Source organism: Dreissena polymorpha, chromosome 9 (assembly GCF_020536995.1).
Source record: "Dreissena polymorpha isolate Duluth1 chromosome 9, UMN_Dpol_1.0, whole genome shotgun sequence".
Lineage (NCBI taxonomy): Eukaryota > Metazoa > Mollusca > Bivalvia > Myida > Dreissenidae > Dreissena > Dreissena polymorpha.
In genome coordinates, this window is record NC_068363.1 from 75,964,203 (window position 1) to 75,986,237 (window position 22,035).

Here is a 22,035-nt window from a genome sequence, read left to right on the forward strand (position 1 = left end):
TTGAAATAACATTAATATGAAATGATAATAATATGACATTCAAAATATAATCATCAGCGCACAAGTATGCATTATTTATCTAGATTGTGGCGAAGTTAATCCTCCTATAAATGGAACGATCTCTCGAGGAGCAACAACATATGGATCAGTTGTCACAATAACATGTAATAGCGGCCACAAACTCATAGGGAATAACACATCCCTTTGTCAACATACCGGGATATGGTCTCATGAAAACTTTACCTGCAAATATGTTGGTAAGCAAGGTTTTTTTATGCATAGCATATTTTTTTATTCAATTTTGTATCTTGATATTCATAAAACGAAAACACATCTGTGATTGCAAAACACTTATATCAAATGTCCGTTTTTATTTAGATTGTGGACCACTGCATAAACCGTTGGGGGGTTATGCAACACCGTTGGACACATCGTATGGAACACTTGCATCAATTAAATGCAATATCGGATACCAGTTATTCGGAAATGATACATCTTTCTGTAACACCGATGGCAACTGGACAAGCACTAACTTCACTTGCAACATAATCGGTAACATTTTTGGGCAGCGATTCTGAGTATAATTTAATTCATGATTATCTATCACTGTTACGATATCCATACAAGTTACGTTTTCCAACATCACATGTGCATTGTATGTAATTTCCTTAAACTGCTTATACAGGGAACCATTTTCGTCATTTTATCATATTGTCTAACATATAATGTTTTTGCCTATAACCACTATAACAAGATGATCACGACTGGCTTTACGAGCTCACCTTATTCATGATCATCAATTGTTGAAGAGTTTACCCGACAGAAGACAACTTAGGAATAGCATAGCAAGTATACCTCCACTACATTCAACTTGTGTCTAATAATCTGCTTATGTCTAACACAACCTGTTTATGGCAAAACATGACTGTCGACTTGTAAGGGTGACCTTTATCTTTATTGTAATGAGACAGGTCATACACGATACACAGTCTTTGAATGGCAGTTATCTTAGGGTATTTGTATTAAACTGAATAATGAATTGGCATATGACATTCTGGATATGCTGTTTTACAATACAATTCGACCTTTGACCTTTACGTGTGACCCTAACCTCTGAGGTAGGGAGACAAGTGGTACACACGAAATGTCGTGTTCTCATTATTATAAGTGGTAAGTTATCTTAAAACGCATGCAAAATGACAACGTTAAAGTCCGAATAAGCTTCTGTTACCGGTATATGCAAATTTGATTTTTTATTTGCGTCCTTGATCCTTAAGGTGGTCGATTTTAACACGATACATATCGTGCCATAATCAATATCGTTTATGCTAGTTTAATTATATATTTATCAGTATATTGCAAATAAATGTATGGCCAAATATGACTTGAACCTCTGAGAGTGAGCTTTTCATTTAATGACAGGAGGCGGGTACTTAACGCACAATGTTGTCTCATGATGTTGGGCATTTGTGCAAAAGTATTCTAAAATTCCTCACCATAATGATGGCTAAAATAGGGTTGAGATAGGAAGTCATATGCTGCCTTCTCCGTAAGGGGAGTTACAAAGCGAACTTCCAAAAAATGTAATTAACTGTGATGATTTATATGCGGTCAAAGGGAATAATTTAGTGATTTCTATATTCGATATTTATAAGAGTTGTACCACATGTTATTTAAGCCTAACAAGTTGTTCCTAAGATTTGACCGGGTGGCATTGTTTTTTCAGTAAAATTGATCCTTATTCGAACTCGACCTAGATATTGTTAAGATAAAAGTTTCATCAAGGGTTAATCATAAATATGGCCTCTTGAGTGGTTATAAGTTTTCTTATATAATCAGTTGACCTAGTTTTGGTCACATATGAATCAGATTCGATAGGAGCCGCGACATTTTCCAAATAAACATTCTGACGAAGATTGAGTAATCAATGTCGCCTTAAGAGTGGTAACAAGGTTTTTCTGGGATTTGACCTAATGAACTTGTTTTCGGATGAGATACAATATGAGGCCACTAGAGTTGACCTGTGACAACACACCATATAAACCGCACGACGCAGGACGCTGTATACCTTCAGGTGGGCTAAGCGTATCTTTATGTTTCGTAGATTGTGGACGTCCGCCTGAAATTAAAAATGGTAAAATGAACTTCTCTGCGACGGTGTTCCAATCTAATGCAAACGTCATGTGTGATACCGGTTATGTGTTATCGAGATCAAACACTTTCCTGATCTGTTTGAGCAATGGTTCGTGGTCATTTTACGAGTTCCAATGCAACCCTGTTGGTAAGAAACTCAATTATAAGTTGACTAATTAAAAACGTTTACGATAGAATTTCGTGTAATTCCACTTTAAAATAGGTTAACAAATACGTTAATACGCGTTGTTCAACATAATCTTTTTATTTTATACTGTGAACCATTAACGCAGACTGCGGAGTCTTAACTACAAGAGGTCATCAACAAATCACATATGCTGGGAACAAGACAACATTTGGCACACAAGCAATTATGGTTTGCGACATAGGGTACAGACTAACTAATCGTCCTGGTGTACAAAGCGAAGCAGCAGTTTGTAATGCTTCTGGACATTGGAGCATACCACATTTCAGTACATGTGAATCGATTGGTATGCATGCAAATACTATATGTTGATAGTATTGTTTATTTATTCCATAGTAGATGCTTTTCAATTAATTGTTTTGATGAGCGTCAAGTGCATAATAATGATATTATACATATTATTATTGTTGGTAGTAGTAGTAAATATAATTAATAAAATTTAATTGTATTATAATAAAATAGTTATTATTATAAATGAATCATATTACAGTTTGTCCATCTTTAAACATCAGTGGGGATGAAATGGATATGAATGCTACAACCAAAGGTCCATATACAGCAAACATGTCAATACAGTTCACATGTAAGGCAGGGTTTACTGTAAACGGCTATGATAACATAATTTGCCTATCAAATGGTAAATGGAGTGGTGAAACACCGAAGTGTATGAAAGGTAGGTTTGTGGTTGCTTAATTTTAGAAAACAAGTGTCAGTTTGTGTTAGTAAATCACAGGAGACTTTTCAACCGCGAAAACGATGTACATACACTTAACCTCAAGCCTGAATTGTGCTGTTTGCTCAATATATGTATAACAGTATTATTGTTGTAGAAGATAATTTTGGAACATGTTTTTTAGAAAACAAAGTATACCCTAATTGTACTAAAAAGGAAAACCAAAGTTGGGATGAAACGAGTCCTGGGGGGATACGGACACAACCATGTCCAGGAAATGCTATTGGGGTAGTCTCCAGAACCTGTTCCCCAAAAGGTGAATGGATGCAACCTGTTGATGGATGCGTTCGAAAGGAGATAGAAACTATATCTTTACAGGTATTCAAACAGTAATCGCTCAGTATTATTGAGATAGGACAATAAAACAATTATTTCCGATGATTTTTATCGCAAGATGTTTAAGTGTTTAACGTGTGTGATACTACTATCTTGAACTACACACTTTCTATTTAATGTTCATCCCTTAAACGCAAAATCAGAATTGTACAGCGCATTACAAATGACTTTTTGACAATTCTATCTTAGCCTTAATGTTATCATGACGTTACTTTGATATATATAATGTGTACATTTGTAAATGCTAGTGGCATTCCATTGAATTTTCAATATGTAGTAATGTTCCATAGAGACGAATTTGCCTTTTAGGTATTAATTATTGAACACTTGTAGTTGTTATTATGTCAAGAAGTTGATGAACACATTTATGACTTATATCCTTTTAAATGAAGAATTTCCGGAACTAAAATAACTTAAAACATTTTAAGAAGTCCTGTTTTCCAGATGTAGAAATAACATTTCTTACACATAGTCAGATTAGAAATAACCATGTATGTCTCCATATAATTGCAAGTAGAAACTCCCATCTTAAAATTAGCAAATGGCAATTAGCAACTGGTAAGGTGCACCGGCCTTCCATTTAAAGCAGTAATATTACAATGCTATTTCACAGTTCCTTATTTGGAGGCCTAACTTTTGGACGAACGAATTTAAAATAATCGTTTCAGTCGTATAACGCTTTTCTTCTTTTCGCATGTTAACGTTTATTCGAAAAATCGTATAATTAATTTGATTTTTTCAAGACAGATAGATAGTTATAATGTACGTTTTCTTCTACTCATGCTCTTGTTATTGAGTCAGAATACTCTGGGCATTACACATAAATAGCAACCGAAAAAATGGATATTTAACTGATTGTAAGTCACACTCGCCATTTTATATTTCAGATCGAAGCCATAAAATATAATCCGACTCAGGAAAGCATTACTGATAGTCTCAATCAACTTTCCAACGTTACGAATATTTCGCAAAATGAGCAAGGAGAAAATAAAGTAAACACAATTTCTGTAACAAGTGGGGAGTTAGAGAAAGTTACACACATTTTAGACACGATTGTTAATGCAAGTGCTAACATTAACATTACAGATGTTACAAACAATCAAGTTCAGGTAAGACATACGTGCACTGTTGAGAAAAATAAGATGAATGCACATGTAAATAATACCTTCTAACGTAAAAAAATTGTACACGACATATCAAAAAGCTATAGAATGTTAAATAATCCATGTTTTTATATAGTTTGCATGTATACAATCAGAAAAAACGTTTGTGTACAGCTTTTACCAAATATGTTATATATATTTACTCTTATACGTAAGATGCCACTGACAATAAAAGTAATTCCAATTATCGTGACAATTTTATGTTCAGCTAGCATTCGGTTGTATTTATCTGCAGAAATTCTTACAAACAACGAGTAACATATTAGATGCCAGCAACACTGACTCCTGGAAGTCTATCGAACAAAACAATAATAATCAGGTATGCTTTATTAATAATATGAGCATAGCGTATAGTTTTACGACATGAATGCTATTATGATTGTCCGCCTTTCCTTAAAGGAATATTTGCAAAGTCATCGTTTGTTTTTGTCCGTGGCAATTATCTTAGCTGTTAACATTTGCGCGGTTGACATTGATTTATTTAACAGATAAACGTTAGTATAATTTAAATGCTACGATAAATTTTTGCTAGAACAGAGTGGGAAATCACGTGAAAATAGAGATGGCGACGTCCATGTCGATTTCTAGTATTAATATTGTACACGCCGCTCATTTTCCAACCATGTCAGCAAGACAATTACTAATGGCTATATCGTATAAATATTCGCTCGATATCTTGCTGCGAAATTTCTAAGCGGGAGAATCTAATTACAGCTCCACTAAGAACATTCGTGGGGAGATAAAGTCGAGCTATAAACCGAATTTTAATACGAAATACATGATAATGACCTTTTTCCTGATATGGCTGTAAAGTGAGCGTCATATAAAAATTAAAAAAAGTAAGTAATAAAGGGTATACAACGGCGAACAATAAATGTCTCTGCATGGACGTCTCCTCATTGCCTATCACGTGATTACCCTCTTTTTAAATTTCCTTTATATATATATACCTGTTTTGTTAATTTAATAATATGTTTAAATATTGCATCGTCGATACAATAGAACATGTCTTATACATAAAGAAGACCACACGTGTTTTTGATCTAATAAAAGGAAGCGTATGTTTCATCAAATACATTTGTATACAAGGTGTTTGAACCAATTAATAGATAGGTTACCGTTCTTTACGCAATATATTGTACACGTTTATATTATTGAATCATTTTAAATTGTAACACATACCTTGAACCACGGTCATCTTTCAGAATAAAAGTGCAGTAAAGGTGCTTCAGGTTGTGGATCGGTATATTGGGGTGATTTCCAAGTATATCAATTCCTCGCAAAATGGTTCAATTACAGTAAATACGACCAACCTTGGTGAGTACCGTTCATATCAAGTGCTGATGTGTTTGTTTAATATATCTACGTATGTGTATACTCTGATTTGCTCGGTTTCGTTCCGGTTGCAGTAAATGTACACATATATTAATATGTACTTTCAGTGATGCATGTTAGTCGAATAGAGAAACATACTCCTAATATACTGTTTCCTGAAGAGAATCCAGGAGATTTCAAGACTGTGTATTTACCTAAATCATCATTGGAAAGTATGTCTAGATCATACTAGATTTTTTTCAATAAAACTTTCATTAACATTTGTAAATGATCAATGTTACGAACAATTGTTTCAATAACTGCGATTAAATACTATTTCATTCATACTCTCACTTGTATTTACAAATCCTTTGACGCCGTTCAGCATCATATAATGCTAACCGACCACGACCGTGAAACACATTAGCAGAGAATATACGATTTAGTAGGAAATTATTCATGTCTGTTCATTACCTTATTAAAATGTAAATAGTCATACATGTATTTTAAACCCATTGGTATGTACGCCAGTGTTTGATTAATGTCTCCAAAGAAAGGTGTGTTTCTTTTTTCCAGACGCGTCGTCATTTTCAGTAGTGGTTTACAAGAATTTATCTGGGATTCTCTCCTCTAACACAGTAGATAATACAAGGTGAATAATACATTGTTACTATCTACTTCATTATAATAACGCGTTTAATGTTGTTTATCGTTTTGTTAATACAAGCGGGCAACATTTTGTGATTTTTCATCGTTTGGTACGTTATGTTTCCCGCATAAAAAGTCAAATACGCATTACGTTGCGCAATTGTTATTATGTTCATAAGAATAATACCAACACTAATACTACTCATATGATTTATAATACTGTACACAATGATGAAGTTTAAGAAATTACTTAAACAGATATTTCATTTTTTGAAGTATGTCATAAAACAATTTCATTTGATATTTTCCGGAATGAAAGAGGTCAAGTGCAAGTAAAAATAATCTTTACATTAAAATGTGTGACTGTGCTAATGTTGACTCTAGTGGGATTCAAACACGGCTCGTCGGGATCAAAACGCATTTGTAACGCTTTAAAAATGTATCCATTTAAACGATGATTTCTTGTGAAAAAAATTGTTCAAAATATTTATGTAAGCTATTTTGCTTATTTGTATACAAAGTTTTTTGTAATCTGTGATAAACAAATGTGACTTCGCATAACATGTTAACTGGTACCAATTAATAACGTAAAAACGCGAAGCAGTTTATTGACAGGTTAGTTCAAAAACAGACTAATTGTGTTGATGTATTTTCAGTGATGCAAAGTCGGTGATCTCGTCAGAAGTGATATCGGTCAATCTTGATAACTGGCAAAGTAATCCAAATTTCAATATATCATTAACATTGGCATATTTTCAGGTATGAAAATGTATGTCAAATTTCATTTTAAAACATCTGAAAAAAAATTAAAATTTTCGTAAGCAATCAATTACACATGAAAAAATATAGTCCCTTCTATACACTTATTGATTTTATCTGTTTGCAGACAAAATCGGGCCAACCAAAATGCACATTTTGGAACATGAGCAGGTGAGCAAAAGATAAGTTTAGTTTTATAACGATTTTGACATACAAATACTGTTTGCATTGAACAGAATCATTAAAGGCCAATATATTTCATATAAATAAAAAATGATACAATTAGACATCAACACAATATAAAGAAGGTCTCGTTATGCTCATCAAACACGAGATAAATTTTGTAAAATCAAACATACAACATATATAATGATACACATATAGTGATACGTTTCGTAAAAAAAATAATTTATAATGAATATCATATAATGGTTCCATGAATTCTATACTACACTGGAATAGGTCAGCCTGGGATACCAATGGATGTACTCTCGCAATACAACGAAGTAATTCCTCCATGTGTGTTTGCAATCATCTCACGAACTTTGCTATTCTGATGAGTCCTTGGACTGAGGTAACAAGATAGTAGTGATATTTAATTATTAGATTATTGATTTTATTTAAGAATCTCTAGATGATTTCCATGAAGTAATAAACAACATAAAAACCACAAAACATTTGCTCAAGCATATTTGAATAGTTAAACGTGGAAAGCCAACACACATACAACACACTCTTTTCGTACTTTAGATATGGGTCCCGTGTAGGCAGCTCTAATGGGACCCAGTTGGGTGCCTATATGAGATTCTCATGGTTCACATAAGACTTTATGCTCGGGTATAGTTTTATATCATGCATGTTACCCATTGAAATGTATTGATACCAACGGCAGTCAATGTATAGTGTATGACAAATCCGATAAGAAGAAGAGATTTCATCGTGCGTGCATTTTACATATGATATATTTCAGAACGTGGATACCACGGCTTTGGATGTGATCTCGATTGTAGGATGCAGCATTTCAATGCTTGGGTTGATCATCACAGTTGTTGTACATTTTCATCTATGGAGGTGAGAATTAATATGAAAAACGCTATTACTGATACAAACTTGTTTAAAATTATTTCAATCATTCCACATTTACATGAAGCAAAATGCAATGTGAAATGCTAATAAATGAATTATAGTAACAACATAAAAGTATGAATTTTGATTTTGACAACAAATGAATATATTTACTACTTCCTGGAGATCTAAATAACGTTTTAGTGCGTCAACTTTTTTTTTATTTACGTATTTCTCTCTGTCTGTTTTCAAGATATGTGAGGTCGGATCGCGTGGTTATCCTCATGAATTTGTCGATTGCGCTTATCTCATCATACGCAGTTTTCATAGGCGGGGTTGATCGAACAGAGAATAAGGTAAACATGATACGTTTAAGAAATATTGAGAGATTTGAAAATCTAAGTAATTGTGAAGCCGTTAAGACGTGAAGCAGCATAGCGATTGAATATATGTTTAACCTTTCGTTGCTGACAACGTCAACTAAATGAGGCGCAATTGGAAAATGTATGTACTAAGATTCCCAATATGTTAAAGCATCATTGCATCTTTCAGGCTCTGTGTACAGCTATTGCGGTTCTATTGCAATACATCTATTTGGTTGTGTTCTTTCTGATGTTGGCGGAGGGAATAGATATCGGAATAACCGTACTTTATGTCTTTGTGACGAAGTCCAGATTGAAGTGGATTCTTCCTGCAGCATGGGGTGAACACAGAAATTATTATTATAATTTAAAAAAAGATTTTAATTTCAATCATTGAATACACATTAGTTTTTCTTTATGAGTAATCTAATAAAGAACATAATAAAGAATCTTATCAATTAATACATTTCGTTTTGATCTTTGACTAATTGCGGTAAAGTAAATGCGGTGTAATACATTCATATTTATTATTATTGCTTGTAACGAAAGAATACATTTGGTTGCTAACCTAACTATGAACTATTTTAAGCATTGCCAGCAGTCATCGTTGGAGTTTCCATGGGAGCCACAAAGCTTGAGGGATATGGAAACACCAAGTTGTATGTTACATTTGCAAAACAATCCTACGCAATTGTAATTTTTATTAAATTAAAACTTGTTATGCCCAAATGTTTCTATTCTTAGTCATTGTTGTTACTACGTCCGACTTATTTTAGATAGAAATAATCACATAGATAAATGGTTTGAATGCTTACAGTTGCTGGCTGTCTATGGAAGGCGGTTTGATTTGGGCATTTGTTGCACCTGCGATGCTAATTATTTTGGTAACGTTCGTCATAAAGTTTTGTTCGACCAACCTTTGTATAATTAATCATTCAATGCGATTGAATGTAAACATATTAAACCAAGATTGTAAGTATCTTGTTTATTTCGGATATATTTGGTTGTGTCCACTGTAACTATGATTGTTTACGTGTGAATGATTCCTGAGTTTAAAACATACCGTCTCCTGAAAGAAGATGTTAAGCAATACATGTTTTGTAATCAACGTTTACGTAGAAGTTTTGAGTTAAACAGGTAAAATGTTGATAAAAAAAAAAACTGGAATAAAATATGTAGAACCAGACAGTAGAGTTTTTTTTCAATTTTACTTAATTTATACCAGAATGTACACTGTTGGAAAATCCCCATTAATGTGTGCAGATTCGAAATTTAGACACAAATTTGGTTCATCAATATAAATACACGTGTCGGTATCGGCATTAAATTATTCATTATAAATGTCATTCAAATAAACACCATTTGATTTATTAAAACGTAATTATCGCTATTAATTTTTAAATAACATTCCACGTCATATTTGTATGTCGGTTTAATATTGTCATATTAAAATGTTGACTGTCTAGTGAAATAGTTAAATAGTATATAATCGCTGTAAAGACCCGATATGTTATCTTCGGAGACCATGTTTTGCAATATACACGTTATAAATAATTATATATATATATATATATATATATATATATATATATATATATATATATATATATATCGATAACATTTTCAGGTCAACTTTGTTGTGCTGATTCTTGTTATCAGGACGATGTTTCGTTCTAAAACATTATCAGAAAAGTCCAGATCAGAGCGATCAAAGTAGGTTTAACTATTTTTAGAAAATTATAATTTAAAGTATGCAAAAAAATGCTTCTTCTGTGGTGATGAAAGTTCACCGTTTGGCATTATGAATATTTTATTAATGATTGTCATAGATTAAAAAAGAATGTACGCATTAAATTCACACCAGCATATTGAATCTCCTTACTAAAGCAATTTAATATAGTTTCGTTTATTGATTATCATCAGTTGAACCCATATAAATGTGTAATCTTTTGTATCGATTATTTAGCAAATTTTTTGCAATTTTGGGTTTAAACCACAGTACCTATTTCTAAAGCATGCTTCGTGTACTGGAAGCGAGTAGGGTCTCACTTCTAGAAGCAAAGGGTTTGATCCCCAGAGCAGGCACTTAAAAAACTTTTTATATTGTTGTTATACTTGTTTAAACTTTTCTTATAGTAAATTTTGTAGTAAAATAATTGTTTAATAGGTTATATAGATACGAAAATAAGTGTACAGGTTCATTTAAGATTTGTATCAGTTGCAAAATAAACTACACAGAAACGACCATTACAAACATTTCTTGTGATCAAGTACTAAAACATTTATTCATATTCACTAATTAAAAAGATAGTTCGTGGTGTCATACATCAAGTTCGAATACAGATGATTTTATCTTCACAATTGTCAAAATAGAGTAAGTATTTCTGTTTTCAAAAAGATGTGTCAGATATTTCCGAATTCATCGGCTTAACGATGATTTTGGTTTAAGGTTTCCACACTGTTTGTAACATTTTACATGAACAGAGCAACACCCAGTCAAAAATATTAACTTAATTAAATTCTATCATGAAACAGTTAAATCCTAATCACTTACTATTAATTACTTACTTAGCTGTAAGTTTTTTTGCAATTGTATCATAGAGCCGGCGTTCGGTGTCTGTGCGTGCTGCTTCCGCTTATGGGTTGTACGTGGGTGATTGGTCTCCTCTACGTGAACGAGAGCATGGCCTGGGTCCAGTACGTGTTTGCAGTGTGCAACAGCTTGCAGGTATGTTGATCCGTTTGGGTTTGGAAAAGTTTCACGTGTTCATGGACACATGTTTTAAACTTAATTTGATATTGAACCAGTTTTGCCACATATTATTTGCTTCATTTTGGAATTAATGCATCGTTTATCTTTTTTGCAGGGACTGGTGATATTTGTCTTCCATTGTGTGCTAAATGTACAGGTAAAACATGTAAATATTATAATTGTTATTGTTAATCACTGAAATAAAGCGCAAATTATGTTTATTTATCGACTGTCTGGTAAATAATTATATCCACTGAATATCGGCAATGAATTTTCAGATTCGAAATGCTTTACTGCGACGGAAACACCGTAAGCAGAGCAAATCGTTTATTTCAACAAACAGCGCATCATTTGTCTCAACACGTGTCACGGAGGAGCCTTTTGCTTTGGTATGTGTCATTCTCGCGAAAATACGTATAGGCTGGACTTTTGTTATTGAGTTATAGAAAAATATTCTTCTTTGTATATGAAACGCTTTTCAATATGTACATATTTCGTTTTGGAGAAGATGAAAGTGACAGGAACACGTGAGAGGTAATGCAAGTATACAGGCGCGCATTTAGATTTTTAAATCATATTTATATTGTTGCGCTCTTTTGTCAGTGAGTACTACACAAATATTTAATGTATGTTGTTTTGTTTTTATCAACAATTTTCTATGCTAAATTATCAACTTTTATGTACGTTACATTTACATGAATGCAAGTGGATAAAGTTATTACTTCATTTTAGCCAAAGATTAATCTTTCAACTGCAAAACGTACACCTAGAGGCAGCTTACATTCAGCTGATGGTAAGGACATACATTATGTGCCTGATTTAAATAAATATAAAAAATGCATACCATACAATCTGTTCAAACCGTTTTCAATAAATGTTGTGTTTGTGCATACATTAACATGGTTAAGTGATGACTATTTGTACTATGTGTACACTATAACAAGGTTTTGCTCACTACACGTTCCTACACTATATTTTAATAACGATGTCCCCCATAATATTTACTGTTAAAAATTTAGTTATTATGAAAATGACTTTTCCAAAACTCTTTGATAACCGAACCATTCTGATAACCGAACGATCGTTTGGGTCCCAACATGTGACATTTAAGACAGGCTTAACTGTACAACAACTTAAAAATACAAGAATGGGAAATTCTATAAAAAGATTTTTTGTTTTAAAAAAAAAATCAAAAGAATGTGCGATGTTCCATTTAGATATGAAACTTTAGAGTACGCGGGTAATAACTAAGTTTACTTTTGTATTACAGATGCCACAGGGACAGGGAGAGTTTCAAACTGTATTGTCTAGTCCATGACATGTACAATATAATAATACATAAAATAACACAATTAACAAACATGCATGGCCAATCTTATAGATTTGTAAAAGTGATGTGCTACAAGCAAGTGGTCTTACCGACATAAACAATGTCGACACTTTGTTTTAGCATGCAATTTTAATACCCCCAAGAAAGTTTAATAATTATTAAATAAACCCACTTATTAATTTGAACATAACGACATGCAAATCAAAACCAGTCATGATTGTGACACACAGATGGTGATCAGGGCAGTTAAAAGACGATTTTTTTTCTTTGAAGAGGTGACCTTGATTTTGAGTCAGTTTTGATTGACTAATGACTTCTGGGCAGCTTCATATTATTGACTTGTTATAAAAATAATTCGACGGTTAACGGGATATAAGGCAAACACAAAATAGAAAAGAAAAGCCTCAATAACCTGTGCGACATTGACTTTCAGCCGGTGCAATTAACTCGTGCTTCCTGCAATTCACAAAGGGCAATTTATATTACTACCAAATTTAATAAAAACACTTTAATGGGTAGAGAAATTACAGCGAACACAAATATGATGCTCAAATTTTACGTAAAAGGAAATTGTATATTACTGCTAAATTTAATGAGAACACTAATGGATACAGAAACAAGAAAGCGAACACAAAAAAATAATGCTATGACTTAAAACCCTGACGTATGACATTTAGCTACAACCGTATTTACTGCACCCTGTATTTTCCGCATCTGCGAATGGCCCTTAACATTTGAGAAAAGCTCCACGAAAATCCGCCAAAGGATATAGGAGCTAGTAAGCTCACACAAACGTATAACAGACTTACGGACAAACGGTCGGACGTTATCTTTCACATTATGCTTAGTTCTATATACGTCGTATTTGTATCGTATCCTATGTTTAAGTTTAAATTGTATGGTATGATAAAATAAACTATAGGTTTAATGTTTCAAATGTTAATAAAAGCGATTTATTATATACTTATTATATGTGCTCAGAAAGCATAACGCCACTGCTTTCTAGTTATCGAATACATTAAATCATGTTATATCAATTTATAAATTGTATAAAATCCTGTGTTATCAGTAAGCCATTTCTGCAAAACGTATAAGCAGGTCTTTACTTAGCTATACTGTATGTATGTACTAAACAGTTGGTGCTTCCTCCTTATGCCTCAGTCACATATAATCCGGTCGCCGGCCGATGTTTGGGATATCCAGGCATCAGGAAGACTGGACACGATGGAGCCGCCCGCCGTCCGATGAGTGACACAGTTTGATACCCCAGTCAAAAATAGAGACCGTTCACCGTCCCATCAGCGGACGACGTATTTTTCCGATCATCGGACTTGCGCCCAGCTGATGATCGCACGATCACCGGGTCATTTTGTAGCATCTGGTGGCGTCCGGAGTAATTTTAAGTCTCACTTTAAATTTAACCCGATGTCGAGCCCGGGAAAGAATCGAGTTAAGATCGAAAGAAGATCGGATGATAAACACACGGTTATCGCACGGCGATCGCCCGACATCGGATTCGTTGTACGTGTATCATGACGAGCTCTGTCCGGCGTCCTTCAGTCATCGTGCGGAAGCCCTCCGGCCATCAGGCGGTCGCCGGCCGATGTACATGTCCCTGGGAAATGCCTTGATTTTTGCTGATACGCGTACAATTAATCCGAGACAAAATGACCCGGTGTCCGTGCGATCATCGGCCGGGCGCCAGCCCGATGAGCGTAAAACACGTGGTCCGCTAAGCGGACGGTGATCGGTCTCTATTTGTGAATGAGGTATAACTCACAGATTGTTTGCCAAGGCAGGTAACCACGACCATATTAAAGTTAAAGTAGAATTGCTAAAACTCGAGCTGGCGATTACTCGAGCATTAAAGAAAGTCCCTAGCATTTTCCTTTCATGTCTATATAAAAATACCCGCGATAACTAAAACATGCGATTTTCGATAACTCGAGGTCGTAGGCCGGTCCCTGAAAGGCATTTCACACCTAATTAACTGGCAATTATTCGAGGAGGCTTTCTCGTCTGGTCGGTGCTAAAAATATTCGAGTTGTGAAAAAAGCGCAATCAAGCAGACAAACGACGCTCGATTAGGTGTGAAGTTAGTTGCAGTTTGAGATACACTGTAAATTGTCATCCTTTGAGAAGCAGATCAAAGCTACACAGTTTTTATGATAATTAAATAATTACCAGCAATCGATAATTATCGCGAAACGTCTTCCGCCATCAGTTCCGGGAAGCTAATGGGTTGCGACAATCTTCAATCATTGACTTTGCGAAACACAAGTCTGACTAATGTACATAAAATGCAAAGTGTGTAGTGATTATGTTGTTTTCCGTGTGTACTTTTTTCATTCGCATGTACGTACCTTGTGTGCTTTTTAAAAATAATAATGCTACATGTACAGTGAATATTGATGAGATTGTTCTGATTATTTTTATGTTTTGTGTGTATATTGAAATAATTAAATGAACTTACGATCATCTTAATTGTTTTGTTTATTATACTGTAACCTTAAGCGATTTTTACAAAGCCTTTTTTCTCTACCACCGTCTTACATGTAAATAAAGCGTTGGTCAGAAGTTAGCATTATCAACCGAGACAGTGAAAACAAATAATACCATGGATTACTCAAAACCTGCGATTACTCGAGCATCGCTGTTGGTCCCGTGCTTCCTCGAGTTATCGCAGTTTTACTGTAATACGGTAAAATTATAAGACATTTTCAGCTTCATCCTAATAGTTTGTCAAACAAATTCGTTAGCCATTAGTTTGCGACACTATACGTCAGGAGTCTGAAGTGTGGGATTGTTTAAGTTACAAATACTTTCAAGTGCTTAATTTTCGAGATATTGCTTATAGACAAAAAGAAAATGCGCATTGTTTTATATGTATATACATATATTCAATATAAAAAGGTAATACAAAACGCAAAACGTCACAGACTTAAATGTAACAATATAAACATTAAGCATATGATAAAACGGCTGCCTGGAAAATGACAGCGACGATGTAGGTCATCTACAAATTCGTTCCGTTGACAAAACGTTTAAATATTAAGTTGACTTAATGTCATCTTGATTTTATTTTACCATTTGCCCAACCTTCAGCGCAATATTGAAACAAAAAAGTGCCATTATTTTGTTGTAACACCTTTTAAATAAACAATGCAAGACATAGGCACAATGTAGACACATCGTTTGTCAATGTCACAAAAAGCGTTTATCGTTTGGCAATTCTGAGCCAATCAGCAACACCTTTTACATAACAATGGTGCTATGTTTGCACATCGTTGGAAAAATGATAGTAAATAATGTTACTTGTGCATACCATCCCAACTTTAAACCATACAATTTGGGCCTCAAAAGATCAAATAACGCCTAATGTTGAAACGTGCTGCATCCATCTGTTAGAAAATCCATATTTCATTCCAGTGATAACGTATACCTAGGTCATGTAAAGATATCAGAATATTCAAGATCTTAGAAGATTATTCAAGTGAAAAGTACAAAAAAAAAATCAACCTTTCAATTGTACTTAAATATGGTTTTAAAACAAGGGCGTCAATTGATATGTTTCGGCTGCAATTCGAAAAGTAGTTTTGAGCGTTAGAAACGCGTATCAACGCAAACTATTTTAAAACAAACCCGATTTGCCAAAATCTTGAAACACAATCCACAGTTAGCTTGAGAAAATTCTCATAACAAAAGATCTTTCAAGGAGATGCATAGCTGCGTCGGGTTGACTACAGGAGATTTTATGACAATTTTACAGAAATAATAAGCCCATTATAACACTGACAGCTCTTTGAAAAGACAACCACATTTCAGTAAACGGAATACAGTACTTTAAAAAGTCATTTAACATGACAAAGCAGACACTTCAACACCTGTACTTGCTTCTTATGTCGCTGTGGGGATAAACAGATTCAGGACAACAAAGAACCAGTGATTATTAATATGAATACATTGATGATCCTTTTCACACAACAAAACTCCCGGCAGTCGTAGCATTGAAACACTTTCATAGTTACTTTTACGGACAATAAATGCTTCTGAGAACGAACAATGCAGCTCTACGTTGGATGTAGACACTGACAGTAACATCAGGTCAAATGTTGCCCGCTGATTGCAGGAACTGAATACGTATTACCTAAAGGGCATCATCAATGCGGACAGAGCTTTTCTAACGCAAAACAAATGCGAGAGATACACATAAGGCGGCTTAAGAATAGCAATTAAGTGCAGTCTGTGGGGACAGGACAACAGATGATACCCATCAGTAAACAATGAAGTACTTCTGTATGGATGGATTTGCTCATATTGGTAAGACATTTCTTCACAAACGTCTGAGTTTTTAACTACGACGATACTACATGCTACCCGAAAATTGTAAGCCTGTTAACCATTTGCTGATTGATTTTGAACAAACACTCTCCGTTTTTGAAGTTTTGATTAAGCCGTATTGCAGCTGGTAATATCAACATAATTGTACCGACGGCAGTTTGGTGTATGTGCGTCAATACACGAGTCAATCTGATCTTATATTGATTATGATTGTTTCATTTTGAACTTCTGAATAATTTGACACAAGTGTTTAACCCGTTGAGAATGATTTCACATGTAAAAGCTGTTTCCATACTTCAAAGGTAAAGCTATCATTTAGAAGGTCAAATGTAAAGTGTGGGCATGATAAGCTTGTCCTAATCAAAATGAAGTAATATTTGGTTTGTATGCCCCCACACCACACTTGGCCGTCAGTCCTTCCTTCGCTTGCAACGTACGTACGTACGTTCGTCCTTAATCTTGTGTTTGAACTCCTCTATAATGTCTGTGTAGATATCGCTAAAACTTTCAGAGTTAAAGACCTTAATATGTAGATAATTGATAGAGAGAGAGGTTTGTGTATACTTATGTCCTTGTGCGTGTTTTTTTTCCACTATGGATTTTATAGTCTCTTTTAAATTGTGTTTTCGAATATGATCTCGCTCAAACTGTCACAATCTTTATGTTAATATGATTAAGAATTTCTCACTTTGGTTCTGACTTGGTGTTTTGCTAAATAATCGCCCCTTGTCTGTTTTTCTTCTGTAGAATGTATAGTATGAAAATATTGTGTTTAAAAATCCTCTCCAACTTAAAATTGAATATTGGCCTAATGTTCACAGTTGAATGCCTTTGAGAAGATAATAGATTTAATTCGTAAATCGCGCGCTGTGGGTTTTTCCGATTTTTGAGCGCGCGCGGGAAGTACAAACATTGTCATTAATACAGTAATGACCACTAACGTCGATATCCGATTTGCTTCACATTCAGTAGTGGATAATAAGTATTTAAACGACAGTAGTGTTTCTTTTGGGAAATGTCAAAATTCAAGTTCGTTGTCAAACTTCCATTAAAACTGTATCCGTGGCTACGCTACGCACAGTATATGCAATGGCATAATTACGTGACCGAAGCTGTTTACATGTACATGCAGTATTATATCGTGTTACATAGTATTCTTACAAATTAAACACGATCGAGATTAGTTCATCTAAAGAAAAATGATTAAATCATGGTATTTTTATCAACTATAACGAACGTTTGAGCAGAAACAGTGGTATTTACTATATAGCGATAAGAGAAATTATTGATTCACTCTGTTTTAAAATATGCTGGTCAGCTTTTGTTTGTACCTACCGCGCGTGCTCAAATATCGGGAAAAAAACAGACTGGAGAAATCTGAATAACAACTATTGTATCGAAAGGAATATTTGATCCAACGATTTTTGGCAGAATTATGCCCCTTTTTATGTTTTCAAATTTAGACACCAAGTACTGGTACTAATCAGTTAATGTTTTTCAATAAGCATTTGGCTTTAAATACAATCGAGCTAACCGAAGTAGGTTTAAACTAAACTTATCACAATATGTTCATGTTCTTAAGAAATAAAACAAATCTTACATTGCAGATCTTAAATACATATTGAACTGTGCACATGCATTCTAGAAATGCTTGTTGCCATTAAGGATCTTTTAAACTCAACAGTTGTTGTTATTTACAGATCTTCCATGTATTCTACTTGACTTTTCACTCCGCTTTTAAAGCCATATCAACCTGTAAGCGTGCTTTCTAGTCCCTTTCTAAAAATAAATTATTTGAAAACATAAAAGTATAACATGTTGTTTTATCGTCCGTTAAACAATAAACGGATATAAACTTCAAATTCTATGAACGACTGTCCGTATACACGACCTTGTCAGAGGGGCTCATCTACATGTTTACACATGCATATAATATTGCAGTGATTGGTTTTGATAATATAAAGTTGTTAATGTGGGACTTTTATTATTATACGTTACACATTACAAAAGTACTTCTCACTTTTCAACTGACGATTTTCTCCGTAATGTATAAATGTACTTAATTCATACTTGTAAGCAATCATCCATTAAATATAAAGTTGTTCATGTGTCATTTTTATCATCCTGCCTTTGAATGTATGCAGAGTTATGCCCCTTTTCATCTTAGTGATTCTGTTACAATACACTCTATCATATCGTTATTTTAGCTTACTACCATAATTATATATGAACATTCACTATTGATGCATTAACTTATAACATGCGTAATGATTTGGTATGTAGAATGGAAAAGAAATCCCTACAAAACTTTCTCAACTAATGCAAGTAGGGTTAACACTGGCCGCGCGTTGAAGGTCAACACTTTAATTTAGACTAAGTTGGCACAATAATCAAACAATCTTTTTCTCTTAAACCACTTAGCCCTTAAAATCAAGTATTTAAAATTGTGGTCTTTAAGAAAATTTGTTCCAAGCACTCTCCTAAGGTCAAACACTGACCACACCCATAGGGGCAAATGATTTAAGTAAACTTTTATATCGAAATAACTCTTTTGTCTCATATGGATATGTAGATTTTTGTTTATAACATTGTAAAATGGTCACAACAAAATGTTGTTACATCCATGACCTTGTGGTAACAACTGGCCACGAACAATCTGTAACATTTGTTATCAAATTGCTACACATTATGACATATGGTGTTGGGAGTTTACTTCGTCAACTGAAACTATTGAAACAAAATATGGTTAAAACCTAGACGATAGTAAATTCACTGTTTTATGTTAAAGCTGTTCATTTAGGAAATAGAGGACAATTTATGTTTTCAGCAGAATACTTAGTTGTATTTTCGCCGTAATTGGAGATGTTATTTTCTTAAGTGGTTGCTTGCTTACAAGATACACATACAATTATAGTTCAAAAGTATCATATGCAGCAAATAGCATGCTTATGAATTGTAACGGATTTTGTCCTGACAAAATGTAATATTTCATAAATGAGCAATAAATGCCATGGTATATTTTTTAAGACAAAAATACTGTCCTTTGAATTATTTTTTATGGTTTAAAAAATGTTTACGCTTCTTCGTGCATTTCCAGTTCAGATCCCTCAGAGAAGGTTATTATTGCCAATGAGCGAGCGGCGGGCGTGTATCGTCTGTCTTTACACTATATCGCTATTGCCACAGAAAACTGCTTCTCATGTTTACCTCGTCTACGTCCATGTATCCTGTCATGTCTGGTATTATGGTACCAGCAGCATTCTTAATTTCATATACCTTACTATATTTTCGGATGCTGTGAGCTGTTCCGTGTCATCAGTGTCATCAGATTTGAAATTTCATGTGAGTTTCATCAGTATGGAAACTCAGGAAAGTGTAATAACAAAATCTCAGGTGAGTATGTGTAACCAGCATGGAATCTCATGTGAGTGTAAAAAGTATGAAATCTCATGTGAGTGTAATAAGTATGGAATCTCATGTGAGTGTAAGAAGTATGGAATCTCATGTGAGTGTAAGCATTATCAAATCTTAAATGAGCATTATGTAATATATTTTGAAAGTAATGAAATAGCATGTAAGTGTAAGCTGTATGAAATCTCGGGAGCGTGTACTCAGTTTCAAGTCTCAGAAGATTGTTCTCAATGTGAAAACTCTGTGAGCAACTATAGCTGTATATCAGTACACATAATAATTTGTTCGCACGTAAAATCAGTCACTGTTTATTTGCTGTTAAGGCATATGTCTGGCTGGATAGGTGTATTCACTCCTTTGTCTGCATATCCCATGACCTTATTTGACTTTAAGATAATTCGCAAGGTTGACTTGAAGCAATTTTATTTGAGGATTCAATCGGCCTGTCCTGGTCGCGTGATTGTTGGACAAAGTCTGCATTTGCACCTTTTTTCTCAGAGACCAGATTTGGAGTAACCTTCATACGATTTGTTTTATAAATATTTGTATTTTGCGTACGATATGGATGTCACGCTTTGCATATTGGGAATAATTAAACGGCCTTTGAAATGTGACCATAACAAAACGCGTTTGTCTATGTTGCTAGCATCCACTTGCTAGAATATAACAAAACAACAACACGATATATAAGAACAACTAGTGTTATTCATGTTTTTAGAATGTAATGGTGGTGGATACCTTAGCATCTTGTATTTTATCAGAATTTTATTTAAAACGGAATATTAGATGAAAATGGGTTTTCTAGTCGCGTGAGTTGTGGGTTTTCATGTCCAACTCAACGAGGCTTTTACAACATGTGCATGATAAACTATCATGATGGACAACTATGAAACATCTACTTGTTAGTCAAAATTTACTATACAATTAAAAACAATGCTTAAATGCATATGCCAGGTTCCCGGATTATTAGTTAGCAATACGTATCTTTACAACAGTTATTTTGCAAAAATCCTGACTTTGAAATAAAAGGAGAAAATGTACGTTGTAAATTATTAAATTTAAAAAAGGATTAAGTATTGATGTGTTGTTTTTTATCTAAATAGTCGCATATCCTCCGAATGAGATGTTTGTTATGACCTCAATGTATATTAGACAACGTAATAGTGTTCGAAGATACATATTTCACTACTTGAAAACACATCATATGTATCCTCATATGGCATATTATGATTTTTTTAATACGTCATCAGAACACATGTTGTGTGGATATTTGAATAAGACGAAGTTTTTTTTCCCACACATTCGAATAACTCTGTAACATCCGCGTCATGCGAAAATTAGTCGTATAGCATATAAGGCCAGCAAAGCTCAAACCTAGCCTGCACACATGCGCAATCCGGTAAGGGGCTACGCTTTCCGCTTTAAACAAGCACTCATGGTTTTGTGGTTTCTCCTGAGTATGCTCCTAAGTATGCATATCATG

At 34.1% G+C, this 22,035-nt stretch overlaps 2 protein-coding genes across 6 annotated transcripts in view; one reads left to right on the top strand and one right to left on the bottom strand.

The window, feature by feature from the left end:
• LOC127845395 (uncharacterized) overlaps positions 1-22,035 on the bottom strand; it is a 232,783-nt gene that overhangs the window by 94,103 nt on the left and 116,645 nt on the right. The gene's annotated exons all lie outside the window — the stretch shown is intronic.
• LOC127845399 (adhesion G-protein coupled receptor D1-like) lies at positions 4,484-12,834 on the top strand. 2 transcript variants are annotated; one of them, XM_052376282.1, is made up of 18 exons: positions 4,484-4,516; positions 4,806-4,889; positions 6,013-6,117; positions 6,461-6,536; positions 7,189-7,291; positions 7,419-7,462; positions 7,754-7,865; positions 8,262-8,362; positions 8,610-8,712; positions 8,909-9,059; positions 9,308-9,377; positions 9,536-9,602; positions 10,346-10,431; positions 11,320-11,446; positions 11,586-11,627; positions 11,749-11,859; positions 12,203-12,263; positions 12,741-12,834. In XM_052376282.1, exons 3-18 carry the CDS (start codon positions 6,015-6,017, stop codon positions 12,779-12,781), a joined length of 1,398 nt encoding a protein of 465 aa, XP_052232242.1. In that variant the 5' UTR covers positions 4,484-4,516; positions 4,806-4,889; positions 6,013-6,014; the 3' UTR covers positions 12,782-12,834. The 2 variants fall into 2 exon arrangements, with proteins under 2 accessions (XP_052232242.1, XP_052232243.1); XM_052376283.1 differs by lacking the exons at positions 4,484-4,516; positions 4,806-4,889; positions 6,013-6,117 and having other exon boundaries at positions 6,520-6,536; positions 7,189-7,247.